Source organism: Tyto alba, unplaced genomic scaffold (genome assembly GCF_018691265.1).
Source record: "Tyto alba isolate M040663 unplaced genomic scaffold, T.alba_DEE_v4.0 Super-Scaffold_21, whole genome shotgun sequence".
Lineage (NCBI taxonomy): Eukaryota > Metazoa > Chordata > Aves > Strigiformes > Tytonidae > Tyto > Tyto alba.
The window spans coordinates 12,318,086-12,342,653 of NW_024881295.1; the positions used below are offsets into that span (position 1 = coordinate 12,318,086).

At 40.0% G+C, this 24,568-nt stretch overlaps 1 protein-coding gene across 1 annotated transcript in view; it reads right to left on the reverse strand.

Annotated features, from left to right (window-relative positions):
• The window catches only part of PDE3A (phosphodiesterase 3A), a 272,747-nt gene that overhangs the window by 91,379 nt on the left and 156,800 nt on the right, over positions 1 to 24,568 (reverse strand). Inside the window, exon 2 of the mRNA XM_042795533.1 lies at positions 13,055 to 13,105. Within this exon, the coding sequence (XP_042651467.1) occupies positions 13,055 to 13,105 (51 nt within the window). The remainder of the gene's footprint in view (positions 1 to 13,054; positions 13,106 to 24,568) is intronic.

Here is a 24,568-nt window from a genome sequence, read left to right on the forward strand (position 1 = left end):
CCCAGTTCAGTATCATCTGCAAATTTGCTGAGAGCGCACTCTGTCCATCATCAAGGTTATTAGTAAGGATATCTTATTAGTAAGGATATCCTTTTCATGCTTTTTTTTTTTTTTTTTTTTTTTTTTTTTTTACTTTTTTTGCTGTTCAGTAACTCATGCTTCTACCTCTCCTCACCTGACCCCTCCTCATGGGCTTGTCTATTCACTGTAACAAGTAGCTTTTTTAGTCCTGCATAAAGTCAAGTAATTCAATAATTATGAACTCTAGGTTCAGGTATGATAATCTCCAGACTTCCTTTATGGACTGCAAGAATTCATACTGCTCTTGTAACATTTAAGGTTATTCAGGAATTGAAAATTGAGAAATGCAGACCCATTACACAATGAACCTTTGATCTGTAAAATCCAACCCAACATGAAATTTTCCTTTTTATGACTTGACTTTAAGATTTACTACAGTTCTGGCTTATTCAATAATCTCAGGAGGCTGCTCCAATAATTCATTTTGAAATTGTGAACACTGATCCATCAGACACAGAACAAAATTATGGCTCGCTACTAAAGTCAAGCAGAAAAAGAACATCTGCTGGTGAGAACAGAGATGATCAGCTGTGAGCTTTTCCACTGGGAAACTTATAAAATGAGCTACTAGAGACTTCAGCATGTGTTCTTCTAAGGAAGGAACAATAGAAAATACTTTTACTTATTAATTCTTTAAAACTATCTCAGGGAGCAGCAATTACAGCATACATATCTTCCCCAGTATGGACACAAAGTACAGGGAAAAAAAAATTGAAGTGTTAATAAAAATGCTTTTAAACTGACGTTTCCATCATAGGGTGAAATCAGCTAGTTCATTTTGTCCTTATTACTGAAGACATCTTCTAACACTAACGGCATTGTGGAAACTCTGTAAGGAAGGTTAGAGCAGCCCACATCCTCTAGCAGTGCTACTATTGACATACCAGTGGAAGCATCCTGGCTGGAGACTAGGCATAATTACTGCTCAGTAAAAAATTAAGTACATTAATCATGTTCATTCTGTAATTGGGTTCATCTCTGAAAACAGGGAGCCAAAAATTTATAATGATTGTGTTCAACAATTTGTTTGGGAAGGCAACAACTACCTGAAACACACATACACAATAAGTGAAATATAAGATGTTACTGAAAATGAAAAGAACACTTTGTGGCACAACTCAGCTTTTAATAGTTGCAAGGAACCAAAATTTAGTCATTTATCATCACAAAAGCCACAGTGCTACAAAATTTTAATGTGATGTTTTTTTCATTACAAGGAAGCTAGCTGTATTACCCATTATTATATAGGCCATCATTTCATAAGATCCTGTTTTCAGTTGCTTGAATTTTTGTGAAACGTTTGCACTGTTTCCCCTTGCAATGGTTAGCCTGTATTTGCAAAATTTTATCCATCACAGGAATTTCCAGAAGACTAAGGGACACTGTTTACTCATCATTAATTACTAACCTCTTTGAGGTGCACCACTCTGCACTCAGAACATTCTCAGTGTAGTTTTTGTTTCAGAGATTGGCACATGGATTCCCAAATTTTGGCAATTTGAAGAATTTGCAATCAAAACCTGCAGATTTAGCATGTGCTAAAGCAGAGGACTTGAATTGCAGCAGGTAAAACTCTCTGAACATCTACAAGTTTCTTTATGGGTACTTAAAAGTAACCAGCAACTTTACTGTCAGATGCTAACAAATTTCAAATCCCCCTAAATCCAACAAACAAGAATAACTGATGCCCTAAGCATTTTCCCTAACAGTTTGAAACTGGAAAACTAAAAAAATGCACATGAACAAAATCTCCTAAGTGATATTTTTTAACCCGAAGGCCATAAGTCTCTGAATTGTTTCAAAGGAATTTATAAAGAAGCAGTTGAGAAATACAAGCTGTAGCTGATAAACTTACATTGCATAAAAAGCAGGGATCTGAAAACAAACAAACAAATGAAAAAAATATGTAAACTGCTGGACCAGAAAGACACACTACAGTGATGAATGAAATGCAGGGAGATTAAGGGGTATTTCAGGAGTCTCATCACCCTAGAGAAAAAAAGATCCACTTTTGCTGCTCCAAATGACCACAGTGCACAATCTTGTCCTCTCAATTCAAAGATCATAATCAATCTGTATCTGCACCACAGAAGTGGAGATGCACTCTCCAGTTTAAGGCAATGTTTAGAAAAAAAAAAAAAAAACAAAAAACCAAAACAACAAAACAACAGCATATCAGCATCCACTCTCAGCTTTTCAAAATGCTAAGGCAAATGTCACTGTGCCTAACTGCTTATTCTCTTAACATGCTGCTTTCAGGAATTATTTAACCAGGATACGATTTCAGACTGCCGTTTGCATTTCAATAGTGATTCCTTTTCCAAACTGCACCAAACTGCAGCATGGCTATGATCCCACAAATTGCAACCTTCCGGAACTGGAACTTGCTCACTGAATAAAGTACAATTTAAGTTGAGTATCACCAGCAAGCTTCTGTTCTGTGTCACACAACTGGACTGCCTGACTAGCAGCAAGACTTGCACTACAAACCTGGGAGGATTAACAGCAGAGAAAGATTTTCAGGAAGAAAGGCAATGTTTCTGGAAAGCTGTGTTGAGCTCCTGCTTAGCTATGAAGAATACTGACATGACAGACTGACTGAATCTTACAAGACGGCTGTCATTATCAAGCTTCCAATCCACTCCTATCCCACTGTCAGTCATTATGGGATAGAGAAGTTGACAGAGGAGGTGATTCACAGAGTGGATGACACCATTTAAAAGGTTTTTCTCCATCTTACAAGTGATGGATATGGGAGGTTGCAGGAGGTTTGCCTGCATCATCTGTGTCACAACTGCCAGTACAGCATATCCTGTCTTTGGTCCTCCCAGCTTCTAGCCTCTTACAGCTCTACATCAGCACTTATTGCAATTTCTCTATTACACTTTCAGCATTTGGGAATCACTATGGACATTTTATTGCCATTTGCCAGCATAGAAGGATTTACAGCACTGAGATTCCCCACCTCAACTCCTGTCTGCCCAAAGCCATGCAAGGCAACAAACATATTTCTGGTGCTGATCCTCCTGAAATGAACTGGTCTCTGTTGTACTTTGGAAACATTGGTTCTGTGGCCTAAATGCACATCCTGACAAACCCGACTACCCACAGAACCTCTCTGGTCATCTTCTGAGCAGTGGTGGTGGTACATCGGCAAGCAAGGGCAGTCTCTCTCAGGTGCCAAGCTCACTAGCACCCTGCTCCCCTCCTGCACATTCATTAGAGCAGCAGGGTAGAAAGCCTGGGGGACAAACAGAAATTGTCTCACATTCTCAGCTAGTGCCTGTGGCTCAGCTCCTCACTTCCGAGAGAATTAAGGCCAAATCTGAGGCAGATTATTTCCTTGAGTTAGCTTTCCGCATTATATCACTCATTTGCTGCATTAGAAAGCAAAGAAGTTTTTACAGACATTTCTTAGTCCCAATCTCAGTTTTCTGTACCCTTCTTGCTGTTCAAAAGCAACTCCTTCCCCAGCCCCAGTTCCATATTCCAACCAACCCACAACCCTCCTCTGAGGCCTCTTTCTAATAACATCCCAAACTCCACAAATCTCTGCTCTGCCACTAAAGCTTTGAAAACTTGTCTGCTGAATGAAAGAGTAATGTAAGGATTTATTAACAATAAATAACTGTGGAAAACCACAAAAACATACTTAACAGGAAACATTTTTTAAAAAAACCTGTTTCAGGTATAAGAGGAGGGATTGGGTTAGAGACAAGGATGACTTGTGACGTGTCCCAGCAGGAACTCTGCTTCAGGCATGTAGTCCCCATGGGCCTTTCTGATGTGAAGGTGGAGGGAGAGATGAGCTATGATTGAAAAGGCTGTAACAGCTGGGTGCGTGGATTTGAATAACATGGAGATACGAGGGGAGCTGGGGGCTTCTCCTGAGAAACTGTGGTCACTCACACCACTGCTCCTGCAGCCCATCCGACTGACTACTGGCACACACCTCTTCTGAGTACGTGCACCGATACAAGGCAGTGCATTACCTCTTCCTTGGCTTGCATTACCTCCAAGGTTGGGTGTGTTTATTATTCTGCTGCCTCTGAAACCTCCTCAAGAGACCATGCGTTGTGGTGGTGGCGGTGCCACAGCAAGCATGGCTCCCACAGCACGCTGTAGCTTCCCTGGGAGACTGGTTGTGCAAAAGGAATAACCAGGCACAACCCACCAGACATGGGCACTTGAAAGGAAAAGGAACTTTTTGGCTCCAGCTGACCCTGGCTCTATTGCACATTTTCCTAATCCTTAGGCAAACTGTGAGCCAGGGAGACATACACAGTCCCACACCGACTGCTCTGAGGTTTCCTCACCCGTAACCATTGCTTCATTCCCTTCTCTATGAAGAGCTTCATGACCTTTGAACGGAAAGGAGGCACATACCAAGAATCTTTGCTGCACTGAAGGTTTTCATTGAGGTCCCTGATACTTTCCTGCTTGTAAGCCAGCCTCTGCTGTGGCTCTCTCCTATACAAACATCCATACTGATGCATTCATGCCTGCTGTCGAGATGCAAGAATTACTGTCTTGCAGAGGCTTGTGCTTCCTCAGCATGCCACTCCCAGTGAAGCTGGCTCTGGCCAAAGACAGTCAGCAGTGTCATACTGCTGCCAGGCTGCTGGATGCAGGGGCAGATGGACAGCAGCAAAGAAAAGTCTGAATTTAGCAGACATCTGAGAGAAAAATAAAGCACAGGAGCACCAGACTTCTCATAAAGATATCAGATATGATGTATCCATCCTCATGGGTGTGGGGGGTTATGAGCGAGGACCATTCAAGAGCAGAAAGGCAAGACCCAACTGGCGAAAGGTCTGTGGCTGAGTGAGCCATTAATTTAAAAAAAAAAAAAAAAAAAAAAAAAAAAAAGTGAAAACACAATTCCCAATCCTGACAGAATGAACCCTTTCCATTTCCTTACAGCAGCTTTAATCCATCAGAATTACTTCGTACATGAACACACTGAAAATATGGTGACTGCATGGTGTAATGTTATATCTTGGAAAATCCCTGGATTTATCATTTCACAAAGCTATGACTCAAGTTATATTGGGCTCAGTTTATTTGCTGTTTAGCACCCTGCATAGTTTGTGGGCTATGGGAGTTTCTCCTTTCTACCGGATCAGTGGTAAGGAACAGGATATTGCACCGTACATGCAAACGGTCTTAGGCTTAGCTGTGCTATAAACCTCTGGCAAGTAAGAGAGGCGTCACTTTGTGGGATTTACACAAATCCATCAAAATTTAAACTGGTGACTTAATGGTACAGAAAACATTACTATTGTTTATACTGCTATAAGCATACATTTCTAGCTAGAGGAATATTACTGATGTGTGTGTTTGCCTGCACAGTACATTACTTTGAAAAATCTATAGCTATATAAATCTGTATATCAATTACTGTTTTTTTTTGGCTTTTATATTGTTGTATAAATCTAGTTCCTGTTTTTAAATTTACAGTCATCAATGAAACAATTGAAAGTTTACATCACAGGCTAATGTGTGAAGATTTTTCCTGTCTCAGGACCGGTATCAAATACAACTTATCCTAAAAGACTATGGCTCATGAAATCTACAGAGAATTTCAGGCAGTGGGAAATACTCAACATCCTTACAGCAAATATTTAACACCTCATCACCTTTGGCTCATTTGGTTACCACAGCTTTTAAATGCATATTCATTCAGTGAAATCATTCTCAGTTGTAGCTATCAGGGATAAAAAAAAAATTAGGATCAGTCCAAGAAACAAGATCCTCAGGCACATGCACCAAATAAAACCAACAGAAAATTTCCCCCCAAACCTGTACTGAAACTTAAAGACAGACTGTCAGAAACCCAAACTGCTGGCTGGACAAGAAAAAAAAAAAAAAAATTCATAAATTCTTTCCTGACATCTATAAAGGTAGTTCCTTCTGATATTATTGAGAGACATAAACACAATCAAGATTCAAGCACTAATAGATACTACAGTTTGTTGAACAGTGAATAATATATAATTCATCACCATTTTGCTTAAATTTACCCATGCAAAACACCCACAGGATCAGGCTCTCCCACACGTAAGATTGTACAGCTAGGTAAGATGTTTCTCATCAACCGAAACCAAAAAGATCTAATTCAGGGTTCACACTCAAACCCATTTTCCTCACTCTTCCATACACAAAAAGCCAACAACCAACCAAAAAATACCCTTGTCATACGAGACCCCAGAAACCATTGAGGCTTATGTGCTGTAGTGTCTGTGAGTGTAAATGATGCTTACAAGATGAAAAATAAAATTATAAACCCCCTCCTCCAAAAAAAAAACCAAACAAACACCCCAGGATCCCCCAACAATATTGACTATAGCCATCCTAAATACTTTGGTTTTTTCTCTACTCCTATTTCTCAGTCTGCTCACAGTTCTGGGTTTCATTAGATTTGATGTAAAGTATGTAAGATGAGGAATAAAAATCACTTAATGACTTTTAAAAGATACAAAGTATGTTCAAACAGAGTATCAGACTTCACTGTGGATTTACAGCTCCATGTCCTTAAAAGTCAGATCTGCTATATTATTTTAAACTAGAAACATGACCAAGCAAAAAATGCCACTTTCAAAGTTCTATTTCCTTTCTTTAGTCTTTAGATTAAAAAAAAAAAAAAAAAAAAAAAAAAAAAAAGAAAGAGGTTTGGAGAGGTTTTGTCATTTGTTAACGTAAATATCTTCCATCTTCTCTGAATAGAAAAATAACCTACAATGTTACTACTTACCTTTCAAAATATATCATTTCCTCAGGTTTAGCCTAGAACATAGTAAGCTAGTGCATCCATTTAAGGACTAAATAATGAATTTGTACCAAAAGGCAGAGTTATTATTTTTATATGATCCTATGAACAGGATCAGCCTAAAATGCTCAGGAAGTTGCCTCTCTGTGGTTGTCATCTTGCACAGTAACTGCATTTTCCTATGAGGCACTGTTGAGCAAGGGAGAGAATAAGCAGAGCAGCCCCACTCTACCTGTGCCACCCAGTGTAAGGAGCAGTACGAGCAGCCAGAGAAACATCTATGTGTTTGAAGCTGAACATCATCTTCCCTCCCTTAGTTTACCTTCAAACAATCCTTACAGATTCACACTACACTCAAGTCAACTCCATCTGTGTGCATTAATTCTTCAGTCTCACTTCTCTCAAAGTGGAAGAGGGGTCAGGGGTATTTCCTTTTCTCTTTTAAAACCCCTCAGAAGCACTGAGGGGCTGATGATGGACAGGATGCACAGTTCAGTGCAGTCAAGCATACCTCGCACCTAGGTAAGGAATACTTCTTCTTCCCAGATACACCATAGTGTAACACAGTATGATGCAATGCAACACCAGGGTTAGAATGATTAAAAGGAAAAGGCAACACTGGAAAAGTGAACTGGTTAACAATCTAAATGCAACAAGAAGCCCTTACTGGTCAAATATTTGTTCATAATAAACTAAGGATTTGCATTAATGTCAGAGGAAGGAGGAAGCCAAGAGGCTGAAATACAGCTTTCCTTTGAAACGACACTATTCTCCCTGTATCTTCTTAACAGAAACAAGATGACAAATGACTCACTTCATAACAGAGCATTTCTTTACCCCTCTTTTACCAGGAGATTTAAGAATGCCTGATTGAACTGGATCAATTCAATTCAATTTCAATACAATGAAATTGTATTCATCAAAAATGGCTTATTACTTTTATTGTGAATTTGTCATGGAGAGTTACCAGAGAATCTGATTCCTCTGAAATTTAGTATTTCAGGTAATTTAAATGATAGCAAAGCAAAGTAGAATAATCTAGGTATATGTTCAGGAGAAAAAAATATTTCTGAAAGAGGGCTTTTTAAATTTGGCATTCAAAGGTGTAGCAAAATGATATAGTGGGAGATTTAAATTATAAGAAGTCAAACAAGAAGGCATGATAACAAAAAACAGGATTTAAAAATAGAAAAACTTTATCAGAGAATATGGTAGATTATTATTCACTTGGAGCCTTTAAATTCAGACTGGACAGATTTAAAAGTCATATTCTTATTTAACCAGAAAACATAGGCCTGATGTGACAGGATATGACAGCATGGTATTTTTTGACTAGTAATATGTCCGAGATCTCTAGATGTTCACAGTGGTCATTTGGCTTTAAAAATCTACAACTCTATAAAATATGGCGTGTAATCTGCTCTTCCCTTCCCCTTCTCAATGAAAAGGCTACAAAAGGATTCTCCTCAAAAAACTGGGGAGTATTTCTGTAGTACATCCTTCTAGCTGTTGAAGAATTTTCTCCTAAATCATCTCTTTTCCACTAATAATGGCATCCCTTCATAGTCAACCGCTTTGTGAACAGAAAACTGAGTTGGAACATGTAATAAAATACCACCTCCACTCTCCTTTCAATATTATTTCTAGAATTATTTCCTTTAGTGTCTTTACATCCCAAGTAAGATGTTGAAAAAATTTTCACAGAACCCTGGAGTGCCTGGAGCAAAAAGCAGGAAATGTACTAATCGTACTCCCATTCATCACATCTTAGTCCTACTTACGGTGATGATTCTTGCACCAAACAGCATCCCACCGTTTTTATGTTACATCTGGTCTATATGATTTGCATCTGCTTTACTCTCATCCTTGTAATGATGCATCAACCAAGATGATGCTGAAATGCTGAGGTTCTGCCAGTGCATTACCTCTACTTGTAATCAATGATTTCATACATACATGCATACATGTCAGATATGAAATGCAACAAAGACATACACCAAGGAACCCATAAGCAGTAGACTACACTCTTCCTTAGCCACTCAGTTTAAAATACTCCTAAAACTTTTAGAAAATTCTCATTTTTAAGACAGGGAGATTCTGTCAGTTACTGAAGTCTGCATTAGTGGGCTGTCATGGCACCTCCACATTCACAAGCACATGCTCTTGCACAATCAGCTTTACCAATATTTGCACTATTCACCATGGAAATGACAAGCAATTATCAGCTGGTTCTCACTGTATGCTGAGGACCCCAACCACCACCATTAAGTCACAGTAAATCTCTTTAGAGTGGCATTGCAAAGGAAGACAGAGACACAACAGATTCACCAGAGCACAGTACCTGGTCAGTAGCGGGAATCGACTCCCATCTACGCTTCAGTAAGTACAGAGATTTCCGGCTCATGATTTTGAATCTGCTCTGGAGGTTTTTCCACACTCGAGAAAAAGGCTTTTCCCAAACCAGTGTCCAGAACCTTATTTCTGACTCCTGTGCTTCATTGCTGTAGACGGCAGAGCTCCCCGATGTACACAAGTTTTAGCAAGCTGCAAGGCTGAGGCCAGTTACACCCAGCTTCTCCCGTTTCTCTACAGTATCCGTCTCCTTACAGTGCCACGACAAAGGGAATCAGGCGAGATAGTGAAAAGCCTAGCTTTCACTGACAAATTACCTCGCAAAAGCATGAAGTAGGTAGATAACACCAGACGCACTCAGTCTGAAAATAGCTGTTGCTTAGGAACTGGAGGGGTAAAATGCAGCACCTCAGATATATAATTGAGAGCTTTTATATTTAAAGAGAATTAAAAACACTGGACTTCTGTGTTTCTCTCCCAATTATCATCCTTTTATAATGTTGGAGGAACGATTGCTCGATTCCACTGACTCCTGGGGCTACGCCTACGTCTTCAGCAAGCCAAACAAGTCTTGATGACAGAGCAACAAATAACTCCCACACATTCAAGGTTTCTTGTAAAAATGTGTGCACAAAGCGTGCCGTGGTTCCACCTGAAATATCTTAGAAGTATCAAGTGTTATGTTTTAGTAGAGTAATTAAAATACAGTTTGCATATTTTTTCTGCAGAGGGATAATATGCCAATGATGAATTCTGCTAGTCACATTTTCTTGTATGATGTACTGATATTGGAAATGGGTATGAATATTTTCCCCTCACATGAGTGAGATGATGTGGTTTTACAGACTGCATGTGTAGATTTGAAAGAGAGAGATTTCTTTATGAGGTTTAAAGATTCCTAAACATTTAGGAATTTCTTTAACTCGGAACTCAATTTCCAAGTTTTGTGTCTAAATCCTAACCTCTATTCATCTTAAAAATTAAGCATGAAACATAATGAAATTCACTTTGTACTTTCTGCATGATTTAAAATCCAGAGAGTAAGTCCTCTGCATGAAGCATTTACAGCAGGAAGTGTTACCTTCAAAGATCAAAACAAGAAGAGGAAAACAAGAAAAAAAAGTAGCAGGCAGCCAGGAACTCATTGCTCTTTGTAAGACAACCTATAATTCACTCTAATTACAGCAGCCTTAATAGTATAATTATGCTAAAATAAAAGGAATCCTACAACATACACACATACATATGCATATGTAAGTGTAATCTAGAAAAAAGTGAGTGCGGTGTTGGTGTGGAAATCAGAAGCAAGTTAAGTATTGTAAAGACAGCTTTTCACTTGTCCCAATTACATTCTACTGGATTGCAGATGCTTCTCAGGAGACAAACTCCTGCAAACAGAAATTCCCATAATCTTCAGTGTATTTCATTTGACATCCATCACTCCCAGTAACTACATCACTTTGAATTTAACTCCCACATGCAGAAAAGGAACATATTTTTTTAGTAGGTCACTAAGAAGTGTGACGTGCACGGTAGTAGTTTCCTCTCATGTTTCAAGACATACCATAGAAAACCTACTAGTTATTAAAAAAATCTCAACAGAATTAGTGTTCTGTTTGATGAGTTTTGGTAGGATAATGTTATGAGTTTATATCTGGATTTTAGTTTTATATTATGGTAAACCAGTGGTTCCATTTCATTTTCTCACAAACGACATTGCTAACATTGACACATGCAGGTGGCTTCCTAAGATCTATCTTCCCACCTTCTTCAATCTACTCCATGAGACTTAAAAGATCATGGAAGACTAATAAATTGGCTCCCAGTAACATAAGCCTAAACCCCTTCCTTCCTTCTTGCTGCTTGCCCAAGCAGCGTAGGCTACCACTGTCCAGGAGAAACCTCTCCTCTCAAGCCCCAGTACTGTGCTGGAGGAAAGCCCCACAGACCCAGGGAAACACCATAAGCAACCCCGTGGCAGACCCTGCAGGCAACTGCCAGTCCATCTTTAAACACCTGATGCGCTAGATTTGAAGGAGAAGTATACCTAACAGATTACTCATCTTAATTTTTAAGCAAGATCTTGTTTAACAAAGGGTACATTTATTAAAGACACAAATTGGCAACAGCGCAACTGAATCACAAAAGGATAAAACAGGTCTTTTATACTACATGCAGAAATTGGAACCTCCTAAATTTCTCCTAACCTTTCAAGGAACTAGTTTAAATTAGGTTTAATAGTATTCCTATCACAGACAGTTTTCAGAGCCATTTAAAAGAGAGTCTGAGACTACAGTGGAATAACTGAGGATTATTTTCTTCCCCCTAATGAAACTGTTCTTTCTTGCTTTTTGTGTCTGGGCACTAGGATACTACATAGTAATCAGAGAGCTTGGGTCATTTTCTTTTCCCACCCTATTCAAGATCCTTTAACATTTCTGTGGTGCATACTGATTGTTAGTTTTACAAGGTTCTTCCAAGATTTATAACAATTAGCTTTCTAGAAGCTTTGCAGAACACATATGCACAGCACAAATGAAATAAAATAAAAGACTGTTTACAGGATGAAATAGATCAAAACTTATGCACTTCTTTTTAGATGGATTTAGAAGGAAACACCTCACTGCTCTGTCAAGAAAACCCTACATATACAGATTTTATCCTGTTTTGACAAAACACAGTGTCTGGGGTGAAGTATTTTTGCTTATTTTCTTAAAAAAATAAAATTAAGACATTCTGACTAAGGAAAAAAAAAAATCTACAGGAGCCTTCTACATGAAAATCTGACACAGAGTTTTCTAGACTAATGTTTTTAATAATTCAACAAAATCCTTCAGAAAAGTTTCAAACAACTGCAGGCTGACCTGCAGAGAATTCCACTGAACTTCTTCTCACTCTCTTCTTTTTTTAAAAAAAAACAGAATGGTGGCGGAGTATCTAAAACATCACACAAGGAAGGAACAAAACCATTCTCAGAAAGATAGAGAAAATTATTAAATTTATATAGAGTTATCGTCTCACAATTATCTCCTTTGCACCCTCTGCTGAAACCCAGAGAACTTCACCTATATGTTTAGTAACCAGTTATCTCACTTTCCCCAAGTACAACCTTCCCTAACAGTACCCAATTAATGGTTTTGCTTGCACTCCATACAGATGGGCATTTGAAGCAACGCGGTTAATGCCCATAAGACCTCTTCCTTTGAAATTTGGCCATGCCATGCAAGCCCTCCCTACTCTTAGGAAGGGGCAAAAGAGAGAAACCAGACAATATATTGATTTGTCTGGAACCCTCCTTGGAAGAAACCTCATAGCCCCATGAGAAAAAATAATTTAAAAATTCTTTGGCAACTATTTCATCCTGTGAGTTCATTTTTTCAGAAAACTCAAAAGGGATATATTAAACAGCCCAAGTCCAATTTCCTGCAGCAAGACATATTTTTGATTTGATCTGTCTTACCTTTTAATTTAAAATCTAGTTGTACCAGATTGATACCACTTACCTTCCACCTAAATCCTTTTCTCTAACATTTCTTATTGGCAAGATGTAAACCTTCAAAAATAATGGAGACAGCTGAGTAAGAAATGCCTTCTCAATGCATCTAATCCATCTTTCTGCTACTGAAAGAAATTTTCTGTTGCATGACTCAGCTCTGTCTGGATCAAGTGTTTGGATTACAGCTCAAAAATTATATTAATGAAAGCTGTCACTATTTTATGCTTTTTTCCATTGATTCAATCCTGCAAATATTAAAAAAATGAACAACTTTGCCAATCTCAGATGGAAAACTTACTTGAATACGACAAACTTACAAAAAGCCCAAACCAAACACAAAGTACTGAGCAACTCACCTGTGAGCCTCTGGGTCCTCGTTTGTGATCCCATTCAGTATGTCCCACAAGCTGAAAAACAAAGAAAAGCCCAGGTAAGTGAGAAACTCAACTCATTAGCTTTAATTGAAGCAGTCACGCTTTTATATCCATTACACATTTTCTTTGAAAAAACAGGTTTGCTTTTATGATTTATTTCACACAGCTTTTAGCTTTGTAATGAGTGTGAGAAGACTTGGGAGTTGTTACTATAACTTTGTACCTTTACATTCAGGGCCAAAACACATCTAGCATCACAACACTGCTTATGCCAATAGAATTCCCACTGCCACAGATTCAGCTTTAGCCAAATCTTTAATACTGATCTGGCAGAAGGAGAGATGATATATCAACAAGATTACCAAAACCAGAGGACATTTTATTAAATAGCAATGCATGTTTTACCCAAGCATGAAAGTTAGCGACAGCTTTAATTCTGTCTCACCACTGAATTGTTCTCAATGTAATAAAAAAGTAGACGTACACACTCTAATAAAAGTAAAAAAGATTGGCATCATTACATTGCAGGGGAAAGCAAAGACAGAGTTTAGAGATGATGGGTTCTTGTTGGAAATTAAGATTTGTGGTGGTATACAGCTTCTCAAGTTAAAGAGAGAGAAAGCATTAGTTCTAGACCAAATTCAGCTCTCAAATCCTCTGTGCAGCCCTACAGGAGATTGTGTTGTGAGACAAGTGGTCAGACATTGGATGGTACAGATGGACTCCAGAAAAAATAATTTGTCTTCTCCCATCTTTTTCCTACTGTACTTCATAACTGTATGCTAACACAGGCACGCACTCCCTTTCTTTAAGCAACATACAATTTGCACACAGCAGTTATTTCCATGTATGTCACAGTGGAAGACAAAAAAGGAGGAGAGAGAATACTCAGTAGGCTTTATTACTGCTTTATGTATCCAAAGATTATGGGCAAATGTGAACTGTTGACAATAAAGCTATCCTCACACCTGCCTGAAAAACCCTGGCAAGCACCAGGGAATGCCCAGGCACGGCTCTGGTGGAGGGGCTGCCGCTGCCAATCCTGCCTCTGGGCGCTCGGCTGGCGTGTGTTCCAGTCTGGGAGCTGGCTCTTCTTACAGCTACTCAGGGATCTCTTTTAGGTAATACTTTTTCTTACTCATATGAGCATAGCTTAATGCAAATATAAAAATATGTGAATGAAAGATAGGAGGGTTAATGTGACATGTAATGATTTAGTCATTAACATTTTCTTACTCTTTTTTTCCCCCAACATTCTTTCCCAAGGAAACGCCTTCTCCCAGGTCAGGGGTAGGCCACAAGATTTACAACCTATGCTTATTGCAGAACATGCTTTCAAAACACTCATCCTAGGACAAGAGATTAAAACTACTTAGAAAAATTAGGAAAGCCACATCCATCTCATATGAAATCTTTATCTTCTCCATCAGCTATTCCAACTTATGCTTTCCTTCTCCAAGGGCCCCTTAATTTCTTTATTATTTATGATCACCTACTCTCATAACTGGAGACAAACTGCACATGCAGATAGGCATCAAAGGTCAGAAGTATCACACCATTTTTTCACCTGATACAGCCTCACGACTGGCCCCTTGTTTTACTGTAATTATTTCATTTTCCCATACACTGTTGGTGGAAACACTGGCTGTGCCAGGTTTCCCTGTTTGTTTCTCCATACTCTTATGTTTGCTCATTACTGTATGAAACCGAGCTTTGATGTTTATGAAAGCTGGCCTCACAGTAAATAACTGGCATGCAAAAGCTACCAAGAGATGCACCTACCACAGGTTACGTGCTTCACAGAACCTCTGCCAAAACCCTCATACCTGTGCTTCCTTCCTGGCTCCTGTCACTCTGGATCAAGAAAACCTCTTCAGTTTTAACTCCCCAGCCCCTATGCCTTGTGGGGAAGTGGTGCCTGCTTTCTTAATTTACTTGGCTAAAGAAAAATTAATTTACCATGAGTCTGACCACCTGCAATTCCCAGCACGATGAAAGATATCTTTACCTACAACTTCCTACCAATGAAATTAGCACAAAAAAACATGCCTGTTATTTCACATTTAAGAAAAAAGGATTAATGTTATGGTTACTATGGTTCTCCAGGCTCCACAGACATTTGGCAGCACATACCACACCCTCAAAACAAAGTGTAGCATGAGATCCCACTGTCAGGCTTTTCATTCTCCTACCCTCGCCGAATCCATTGTTTACTGAAAAGTGAAGGGTTGGCGTTACTATTACCACCAAGAATAAGCAAGGTAGTTGAGTCAAGCTTGGAGTTACTGTTCCCATTAGAGGAGGTACACTGAACGTAGGGATGCTCCCACTCCAGCCAATCCCAGGAAATCACACTGACGTGTGCCAGAGGTGGTTACTTGTGATCACCACCGATCTCCAAGCCCAAATCGAGTCTTCTTAAGCATTCATTCTTTTTCAGGCACTGTTTTCCCACCCTGTTCCCCAGTTACTGCCTAGTGCTTTGTATGTTCACAGTTTTTCATCCCCCAGAGTGTTCTCCTGTGCTTCCCAGCCCCACGGCCAGCCCCTGCTCTGCTCCACTGCTCCTCCTCCACAGCCTGCAGGTGCCTTTCAGTCCAGGTCCCCCAGCTCTAGCCCCGCTCTTCTACCAGGCATGAGTAATCCTGAGGTGCTCCACAGACTGGATGTTGCATCAGCAGCTAATATTACAGAGAAAAATTAGTCTGAAGGCTATAACAACTCATCCTTGCTCCACTTCTCAGCATCTAACCACCAAAATCACTAAGAGAGGCCAAAGTCACCAGTGAAGCTGCCAGTCATAAACACATTTGAACCAACGAAGTGACCCCTTGCTTATTCTGGCATCGTTTTATTAGCAAACTGCTAACTCCTCATAGAAAATTACACAACCTGCATTTCATTTAATTTCTCTACAAATGTGCCTTTGTGGAATCAGCTTTGTTTGTATTTTTGTTGATAGATCCATTGCCCCTACTGTAAAAGAATTTCAACACCATTCTCCCCTCTTTGTATGTCACACACTATGCCAGGATGCTTACGGAGTTAACCCTGTGGTTATCACCTGGTAAAATGGTGAGCATGAGGAAGCAAAGGAAAAGTTCTATGATGGTAAGAGACCTTGTCAGTTCTAGGCAGTTTTCAAACATGGTAGTAAAATTCATGACCCTATGAAGCCAACTTTTTCCTCCCTTTTTTATAACCTTCAAATCTTACTTGGCTTTAAAATGTATTTCTCCCTCACAATTTAGAAAACGGTTTTCATCTCATGCTAGAATGTTCTTGACATATCTGCAATGGACCACACCAACAAACGGAGAGAAGGAGAAAATAATTAAATTTAAAAGTATATCACACTTACAAAAGGGCCACAAGTTTTAAGACAGAAAACTGTTTTGTTTTCAAACAGGTATAGCAGTAGTAACAAAATTTCTTCCAGGCCAAAATCCTACTGAGGGATGAATACCTTGGTATGACACCTTTTAGCTCAACAAGCCACACCGTACTAGATTAATTCTGAACCTGTGAAAGATTTTCTGTGAATGGACAAACAGTAAGTGCTGGAGTATGATATGCAGAAAAGGAGGAAAGCAAGTATGCCTGACCTATCAGGCTACTTGGAAATCACAATTTCTATAAATTCTACAGAAATCAAAAGATGAAGAAACAGTATTAAAAAAACAAACACAAACAAACAAACAAAAACAACAAAACCAAACAACAAACCAACCACAAACACTCAGAAACATATTTTGCGTAAATCCACTTGAGTCTGAGCCAACCTTCTGAACTCAGAAAAAAGATATTGTTCAACTGGTACATGCATGAAAACAGAGATACAAACACAAAAATGCATTTGGAAGTAGAGGGAATTATGTATATCACTAACAGAAGGGTTTGTTCCAGACTCCACCACCTCCTCTGAACATTACTATGAATCGCTTTGGTCCAGAATGATGGTAAACAGCCTCACACTATCAAATTACTTTTTATCATTTTTACTGACCAGACTGCTGAGGCTGATTATACCAGCAGCAGCAAAGGAGGGATAAAACCAAACTCAAACTCCCACACGGCTTATACATGTGCAGTCTCTCTCAGAAGGAACGATTCTACTTTGCATTTCATCTAAAACTGTCCTAGAAACCCAGCTCTGACAGTTTTAACACTTAAAGATGAAGGCAGCTTTCAGCGACAAGAACAATGCTTAAATGTTCAAGAATGCACAAAAACATGAGTTCACTAAAGCCAACTGGCTCGCTCTACCCTACTAATTGACTAACAGGTCTCCAGGGAAAACAGCCTCCCGGAGCCCAGCTGAGCGTGAGGACTGTGAACAGAAGAGGAGGCAGGAATGGATGAGACCCTAATATCAAAATCACAGTTATAGAGAGAAAAAAGAGAAGTGAAACATGGTTAGCTTGCTCTAAACATGTCAGGTGGTAGCCTGTCCTCTAAAACTCAGGCTTTTGCTATAAACACTATGAAGTCGCTAGGCCTCACGGTTGTAAAACCAAATTTTAAATGTAAACCAGATGTCCACTAATTCAATGACACCTGCAAAGGAGTAAGAAATGGTAGAAGGGACTGTTTGCATTAGGTAACTGAGATACCCATGTCAAAGTACAATAAAAGCATTCAAAAATTAGCATCTTCATCTCTCACCTCTCTAGATGCAGTTCTTCTCCTATTTGGTGATTTAATTAAAGACCCAGCATATGATTACATAATAATCTCAACTTTCATTGAAATTCATAAACCATAATTCTAAGCCTTCTTAGTATTAGAGAACTGCAGAAAAATATGACCCACGCATACCGTAAAAAATCTAAATAAAAATACAGAAAGAATGACAATTCAAACATTTTTTATCTGTTTCTAGGTCTTGTTTTCCCTTTAAATCATCTTTTCTGGCCTAGGTTTTTGATTTTGGCACCCTTGAACCAGCAATACTGCTAACTATGCCATGGCTAAAAAAAACCCAACCAAACAACAAAAAAACAACCCCCAAAAACCTCACAGAAATAAAGAGGCATAATCTTATCGTAAGGACCTCCATGACTGGGCACAAGGGGGAAAAACCCCCAACATTTAGAATATAAGCAGTCCCATGTACATTCTTAGGAAGGGGAGGGAGTCCTCAGCAGAACACAACAGCATTTTGAAACCACGGGGGGTTTTTATTTATATATTAAGCAAATATAACACTCGATACAGTTTTATTAGAGGGAATGATCAGAACTTTTCATGGTAAATACTTCAGAGGGCCAATGAAGCAGTAATACTCTGTGTTTAATAAAAGACTTTAAGTCAATTCAGATCCTGTTCTAATTTGATTCAGATTATAGTCTACTACTATGGAATTTCATTTAGATATATATTTACATATGTACTTTTACAGTTATAAAAAAAATTAGACAGTGATGACAAAGGTGAGCTAAATCAACCATAAATCACCAAAGCTAGTAAATGGGATTCAAACAGACTGAAGCAGGATCACATAGTCCAAATGTACGTGTCAGGACCTTGCCCCAACTCACTGACTTCTTCCCTTGTGCATTAAAAATTGCAGACCATGGCTGGACATCACATCTCCATTACAGTGAGCATAAGAGAGCCCTGCTCTCCTTTAGTGAATAAATGAAAGGTGAGCACAAAGCAAAGCACAGGAAGGCTAGAGAAATTGCTCCTCTGCCCCATCTGTGATCGTGAGCCAAACACTTAGCAGGCAACATTCTCTTTTGATCCGGCTGCAATGCACAAATAGGACACCCTGAGCTCCCCCAAATGGCTGAGAACCTGTAAAAATGTCTTTTTGACACTCCTGCAAAGATTTAGAGAATTTAGGAACAACAAATAAATAATTACCAATGAGATTCTGAGAAGTTTTGGCTGGGCGGTAGCCAGCAGTTTTAAGAATAGCTTATATTTCGGAATCAGTGTCCAGTGGAACTAGATAGGAGCATCCAACCTGGCTGGCACCTGGTTTCAACCTTTGACAAAATAGCAGAGCCTGTATTTAAACATGAGCATAACATCTTCCCTCTTTGGAAGAGATTTTGTTGAATGGGCATGTTGAGGATGTGGAACAGTGTCTCACTGTTGAGTTCTTTGACACTGCCTCCTTACAGCTTGTGCTGAATGGGGCACAGTATGATACATATTCTCTGACTGAATGGGTATTAGCTATGCTTCAGTCAGGATCATATTTCCAGTGGTAAAAAGAAACTGTTTGTTACCAGCATGTAAGCACCAAATGTTCCCGATAAATTTATTTTTCAGTAACAAAAAAGCACAAATTATTTCCTTGATTATGTATTAGAAGAAACATTTATTTTTACAAATAAGCAGGAGTCAGGTCATACAGAAGCTAATGGGGTTTTTTGCACATGATATTTTGAGTAGGATTCCTTCTATTCAATAGAACATGCACTTTCATGGTAATCGAGGTAAACTCGACTGACTTGGGGAGTACAGTTTTGCTGTGGATACCATCAGTAGAAGCAGCTAAGTGGGCTGTAGCTGCTGAGATTCAGCAGTGCCCGATCCCAGTATCATAATGGGGGAGGAACTGCATGGCTGTGCTGACCACCTTCTCCATCAAATGGCACAGCTGCAGCTTGCCCTGTGGGCAACCAAAGCTTTGGAGATGTCTTCCTTGCTGTGTAGTGAGTGCAATCATACACAGGCACGTGTAGGCTATGACACACAGATAGCAAAGCGCTCCAGTATTTGGAAAAACAATCCCTTTTCCACAACCACTTGCCAACTCCCAGGGTCAGCTTAAAGCACGAGATGTCAGAGCTGCGCTGTTCAGCCAGATATGTGAGCTGCACGCTCACCCCATCACGGCCTCTGGCTGTGCAATTAGTGTGGAGGAAACTCTCCACCCAAACGCTCCCAACGTGTTGGAGCCCTGCAAATCATCAAGGCCAGCTCCCATTCTGAGACTGGTTGACAAACAAAACAAAAAAACCCCACCACAATAAATTCAATTAATAAATTGGGTGGGGGTGTGTGTGTGTGGGGGGGTGTGGTGTAAGAGCCTTTCAGCTGCTTCTTAATCAAGTTGTTTCAAAGGTTTGTGGGCTGCTGGACAACAGCTGGAAGCAGAGATAAGATTTTTAAACCAAGGCACAGGCCGAAATGCTTTGAAACTTGGCACTGCTTTGAACCGGAGGCAGGGGCAGCGTGGTAGAATGATGGGTATGGAAAGGAGCTGCAGCAAACGGCTTTGCTGCAGGATGAGCCCTGTGCAGGGATGGAGTTAAGCCCTCTGAAGTTGGTACCCTGGTGAAGCTGGAAGCCCTGGAGGGAGCTGCCTTCTTGAACCCGACAGCCCTCTCACAGCCTGGCTGGCAGGTCAAGCAACAAACCACAGCACCAGCAGAGGCTACACAAAACAAGGGAGAAACATATATATCAGGCAGATACTCTGCTGAGACAGTGAACATGGTATCAAGCCACTGTGGCAGAAAAGAATGGAGAAAACAGAGCACTTGGCGAGGTAAGGCTGAGGGGAGGCGAACAGGCGCAGCGGCACAGGAGGACAACCCGAAAGGCACCAGCAGTGACTGTCCCGCAGGCGCAGCAGAGAAACTGTCCCGAGCACTTAACCAGGGACTCAGCTCCAAAGGAATAAAAGGAATGAGATCATATCTGGCGCTGGGTGAGACGGCAAGAAAGAGACTACATTTTTGAGGACTTTTCTCATGGCAGCATATGACCTTTTAGAATATTTCCAGACAATAAACTGCATCTGACTTCTTCAGGGATCCTGGCTCCCTTGCAAAGGGGCAGGAGGCATGAAGACGTATGACATGGAAACTGGCAGCAGTGATTTTGTGGACAATTGTCATGACCCTTGCTCCATGTCACCTCTTGAAATGAGCAGGTTTAACTTTACATAGTGTGAAGGTACTGTGAAATAAAAAACCTGTAGGTGGGAAAAAAAAAAGACTGGGGAATATCCACCTCCACACTCTGTATCTGGATTTATATAAATTTTTGTCACAACTACTTAAACAGATGACAGTAATAAAACAAATCCATCTAGGTTTCTATTATTTTCAGTACTACCAACAAATTTCTCAGGTCCCTATTAATCTTTTACACAAACAGGATATTAAACAATGGGTTTTGGAGGCAGGGATGTAGTAAAACACAGAAAAAAGCTGAATTGTTTGCTTTTTTGACTTTTTTTAAAGAAAAGCAACTCTTATTCTTCAGTGATCCCCAACGATGGATGCCACACGAAGAGCTACTAGCAGATGTGGAGCAGATTTCTTTTAGCAAAAGCTTGCTAAATTAATAGTCTTAGCTTAATCTGGATATTTAAAAGAATAAAACAATTAAACTCATCATAAATAGATTTCTTATCCCCTTAAACTGATCTGGTGGATTAATAATAGGCATGTAGATCTGGTGAACTGGTATTCAACAAGCAAAAGTGTTCACCAAAATTTCTATGTACTCATTTTCCCATTCAGAGCATAAACATGAAAACCAAGGCCCTAGAAAAAAATATCCATACTGGTGAGATAAAAAGTGTGTGCACAGATACTCTGATATCCTCCCACTTTAACCACGGCCATAATTTACAGACAGTAACCTATACAAGAGGATTCCTTAGTATGAGGATGCCAGGGTGTGCTGGTTTTGGCTGGGATAGAGTTAATTTTCTTTAAAGTAGATAGAATGAGGCTATACTTTGTGCTGAAAGCAGTGTTGATAACACAGGGATGTTTCAGTTACTGCTGAGCAGTGCCTACACAGCGCCAAGGCCTTTCCTGCTCTTCACACCGCCCTACCAGCGAGCAGGCTGGGGGTGCACAAGAAGTTGGGAGGGGACACGGCGGGGACAGCTGACCCCCACTGACCCAAGGGATATTCCACACCATCAGATGTCATGCTCAGCATATAGAGCTGGGGAGAGAAGAAGGAAGGGGGCATGCCTGTAGTTATGGCATTTGCCAAGTAACTGTTACGTGTGAGAGTCCTGCTCTCCTGGAGATAGATGAGCACCTGCCTGCCAATGGGAAGTGGTAAGTGAATTCCTTGTTTTGCTGTGCTTGCATGCATGGTTTTTGCTTTCATTATTAAACTGTCTTTATCTCAACCCACAAGTTTTCTCACTTTTACCTGTCTGATTCTCTCCCCCATCCCACTAGGGAGAAGTGAACGAGCGGCTGAGTGGTGCTTACTTGCCAGCTGGGGTTAAACCATGACACAAGGCAAAACAGCAGTATCAAGACTCCTAAATGTAACAGCAAGCTGACAAAAGAACAAAAATAGATTGTTAGACAGAAGAAAATTACTATCTAAATCTTGCTTGTTATTCAAAGTAGACACATTAAATTCCTGGATTTCAAAGCTACACAGTTAAATCCATTCTGGTGTAATTAAGTTCCTAGAAAAAGTCAGAAAGCTTATTTACTTTTTTTCCATTGGGAATCATTAACTATGCATTAAGAACCCCAGTCACAATACCAAGCCTGGCACAGGCTTGATAAACTAGCTAGCTACTGCAGCAGACAAAGTCAGCGTAGTCTGAAAGCACGTTTAAGTATCTAAAACTATTATGTATCTTTTAAGGTAGCCTGAAGACTTTCACAAAAAAAATCTGTTCTGCAATATATGTTACCAATACTGTTCACTCTTTAGTGCCTGGTTTTTCTCTCACTTTCCATCTTTTCAGAGATTCTAGTTTCATATAAGATATCTGCACTTTCTGTTCTTACTCAACACAAGTCTCAAAGATGACATGCGCGCTTTTTGGCTAGTTAGCAGTGCACAGAAGGGTCTCTGCTTCCAAATAAATTAGTTCCTTGAAGATTCATAGCACTTAAAAATCCACTGAAAGAGTGGGAACACTTTAAGGGATTTTTCAGTCAAGCTCTGATTTTAGGTGAATCACCCACAATACTAACGCAAAACACAAAAGATCATGTGGAAGGCAACTTACTCCAATTAGTTTAGGAAACGCAGTCTAACAGCTGACCACTCTTTGGTAGTCTGCATAAAAAGGGGAATTTCCCAATTCAATCCCCAGTGGGTGTCTACTTCACAGGAAAAAGAAACCCCAAACCAAAATCTTGTCAAACTGATATCCTTACTGGCAGTCTCTGCAGAAAAAAAACCCTTAGGACTGAGTAAGCATGAAGGTTTCATCAGACATTTAACCTTCAAAAGTGGTTCCTCTGCCAGGGCGCTGAGCCACAGCGGCAGGAATAGGGACAAGTGTGACTTGCCGGTGTCCCCACTGTACTTCCCTTATGTGCACAGGATGGCGTTTCGTCATAGGTGTCAACTCAAAACCTCTCACCAGGGCAAAGAGCCGCTTACAAAAAGGAAGGGGATAGAGGATGAGAGAGCGAACCCCCAAACCCTAACTGCTTGGTCACTAAGTCAAAGGTTGCAGTGTCACTGCCCCCTAAAATTGGAAATTCTGTAAGCAACAGGATTCAGTGGTTCAAACAAATCAGGTCTCTTCTGCTACCATATGCACTCACTAAAAAGGAAAAAACAAACTTTGCTTTTTTTAATATGGCAACTTAATGTCCACTTGGTGTGAAACACAAAACACAGTGATTACAGGAATCAGCCCCTGGTGAGGCTAAAATATAGTGAGGCAGAAAGCCAGAAACATAATTTCTTACAGTTTCAGCAGCTCATTTTCCTGAAATGCAATAACTTTAATGGTAGCACACCAAGGGATAGCTGAGATTTAGTAATTAAAATTTTAAAATGCTGAGAATTTGGTCTCTCTCAAGCTAGAGCACAGATCAGACTGACCCACAGTGCCTTCTCCCACTGCAAGAGCAGCACTGTGTCTGGTTAGGTGAAGCCTCAGCTTCCAGGATTGGCCTGGAAAAGAAAAGAGCATCCCTCTGCCAAGGCTTGTTTCAACCTGACACCCACACAAACAAGCTACTTGTTTCACTAACACCCCATTTTCCCGGTTGTAAGGTTTCACAATGCAGAAGAATAGCATCGACATTTCAATAGCTGGATCCCAGCTAGCAAATGTCCTAAAATTACACCGCAGAGCCTGGTACCTTACTAAAAAACCTCAATGTCAAAACTCAAAGTACATTCAGTTTAAACACACCCTTGGGGGAATTTTATGCTAACTATTTTCTATTTCAGACTATTCACTTTAAGCTCAACCAGCAATGCTTCATCACTCATCCAGGAAAACTCCTCTCTCTGCCACCCATTCTCAATCAACCTGCCAAATTAATTATCACCCTGCATTTGTCTATTGCTAAGCGGGGGGGAAAAAAAGCAAATAGATGAACGTAGCAGTGACCCGAACAAAAATGAATCCTCTGAAACAGAACTAATTAAATCAGTTCAGTGATCTTCCAGCACGACACATTTCACCCACCCATTCCCCAAGCAGCTCAGTTCCCGCATCTCCTCCAACTGTCTTCATCAGGGTGCTCACACGGGTCTCAGGTGTCTATCCAGCAGCAAACTAGGGATCTTTTCTAC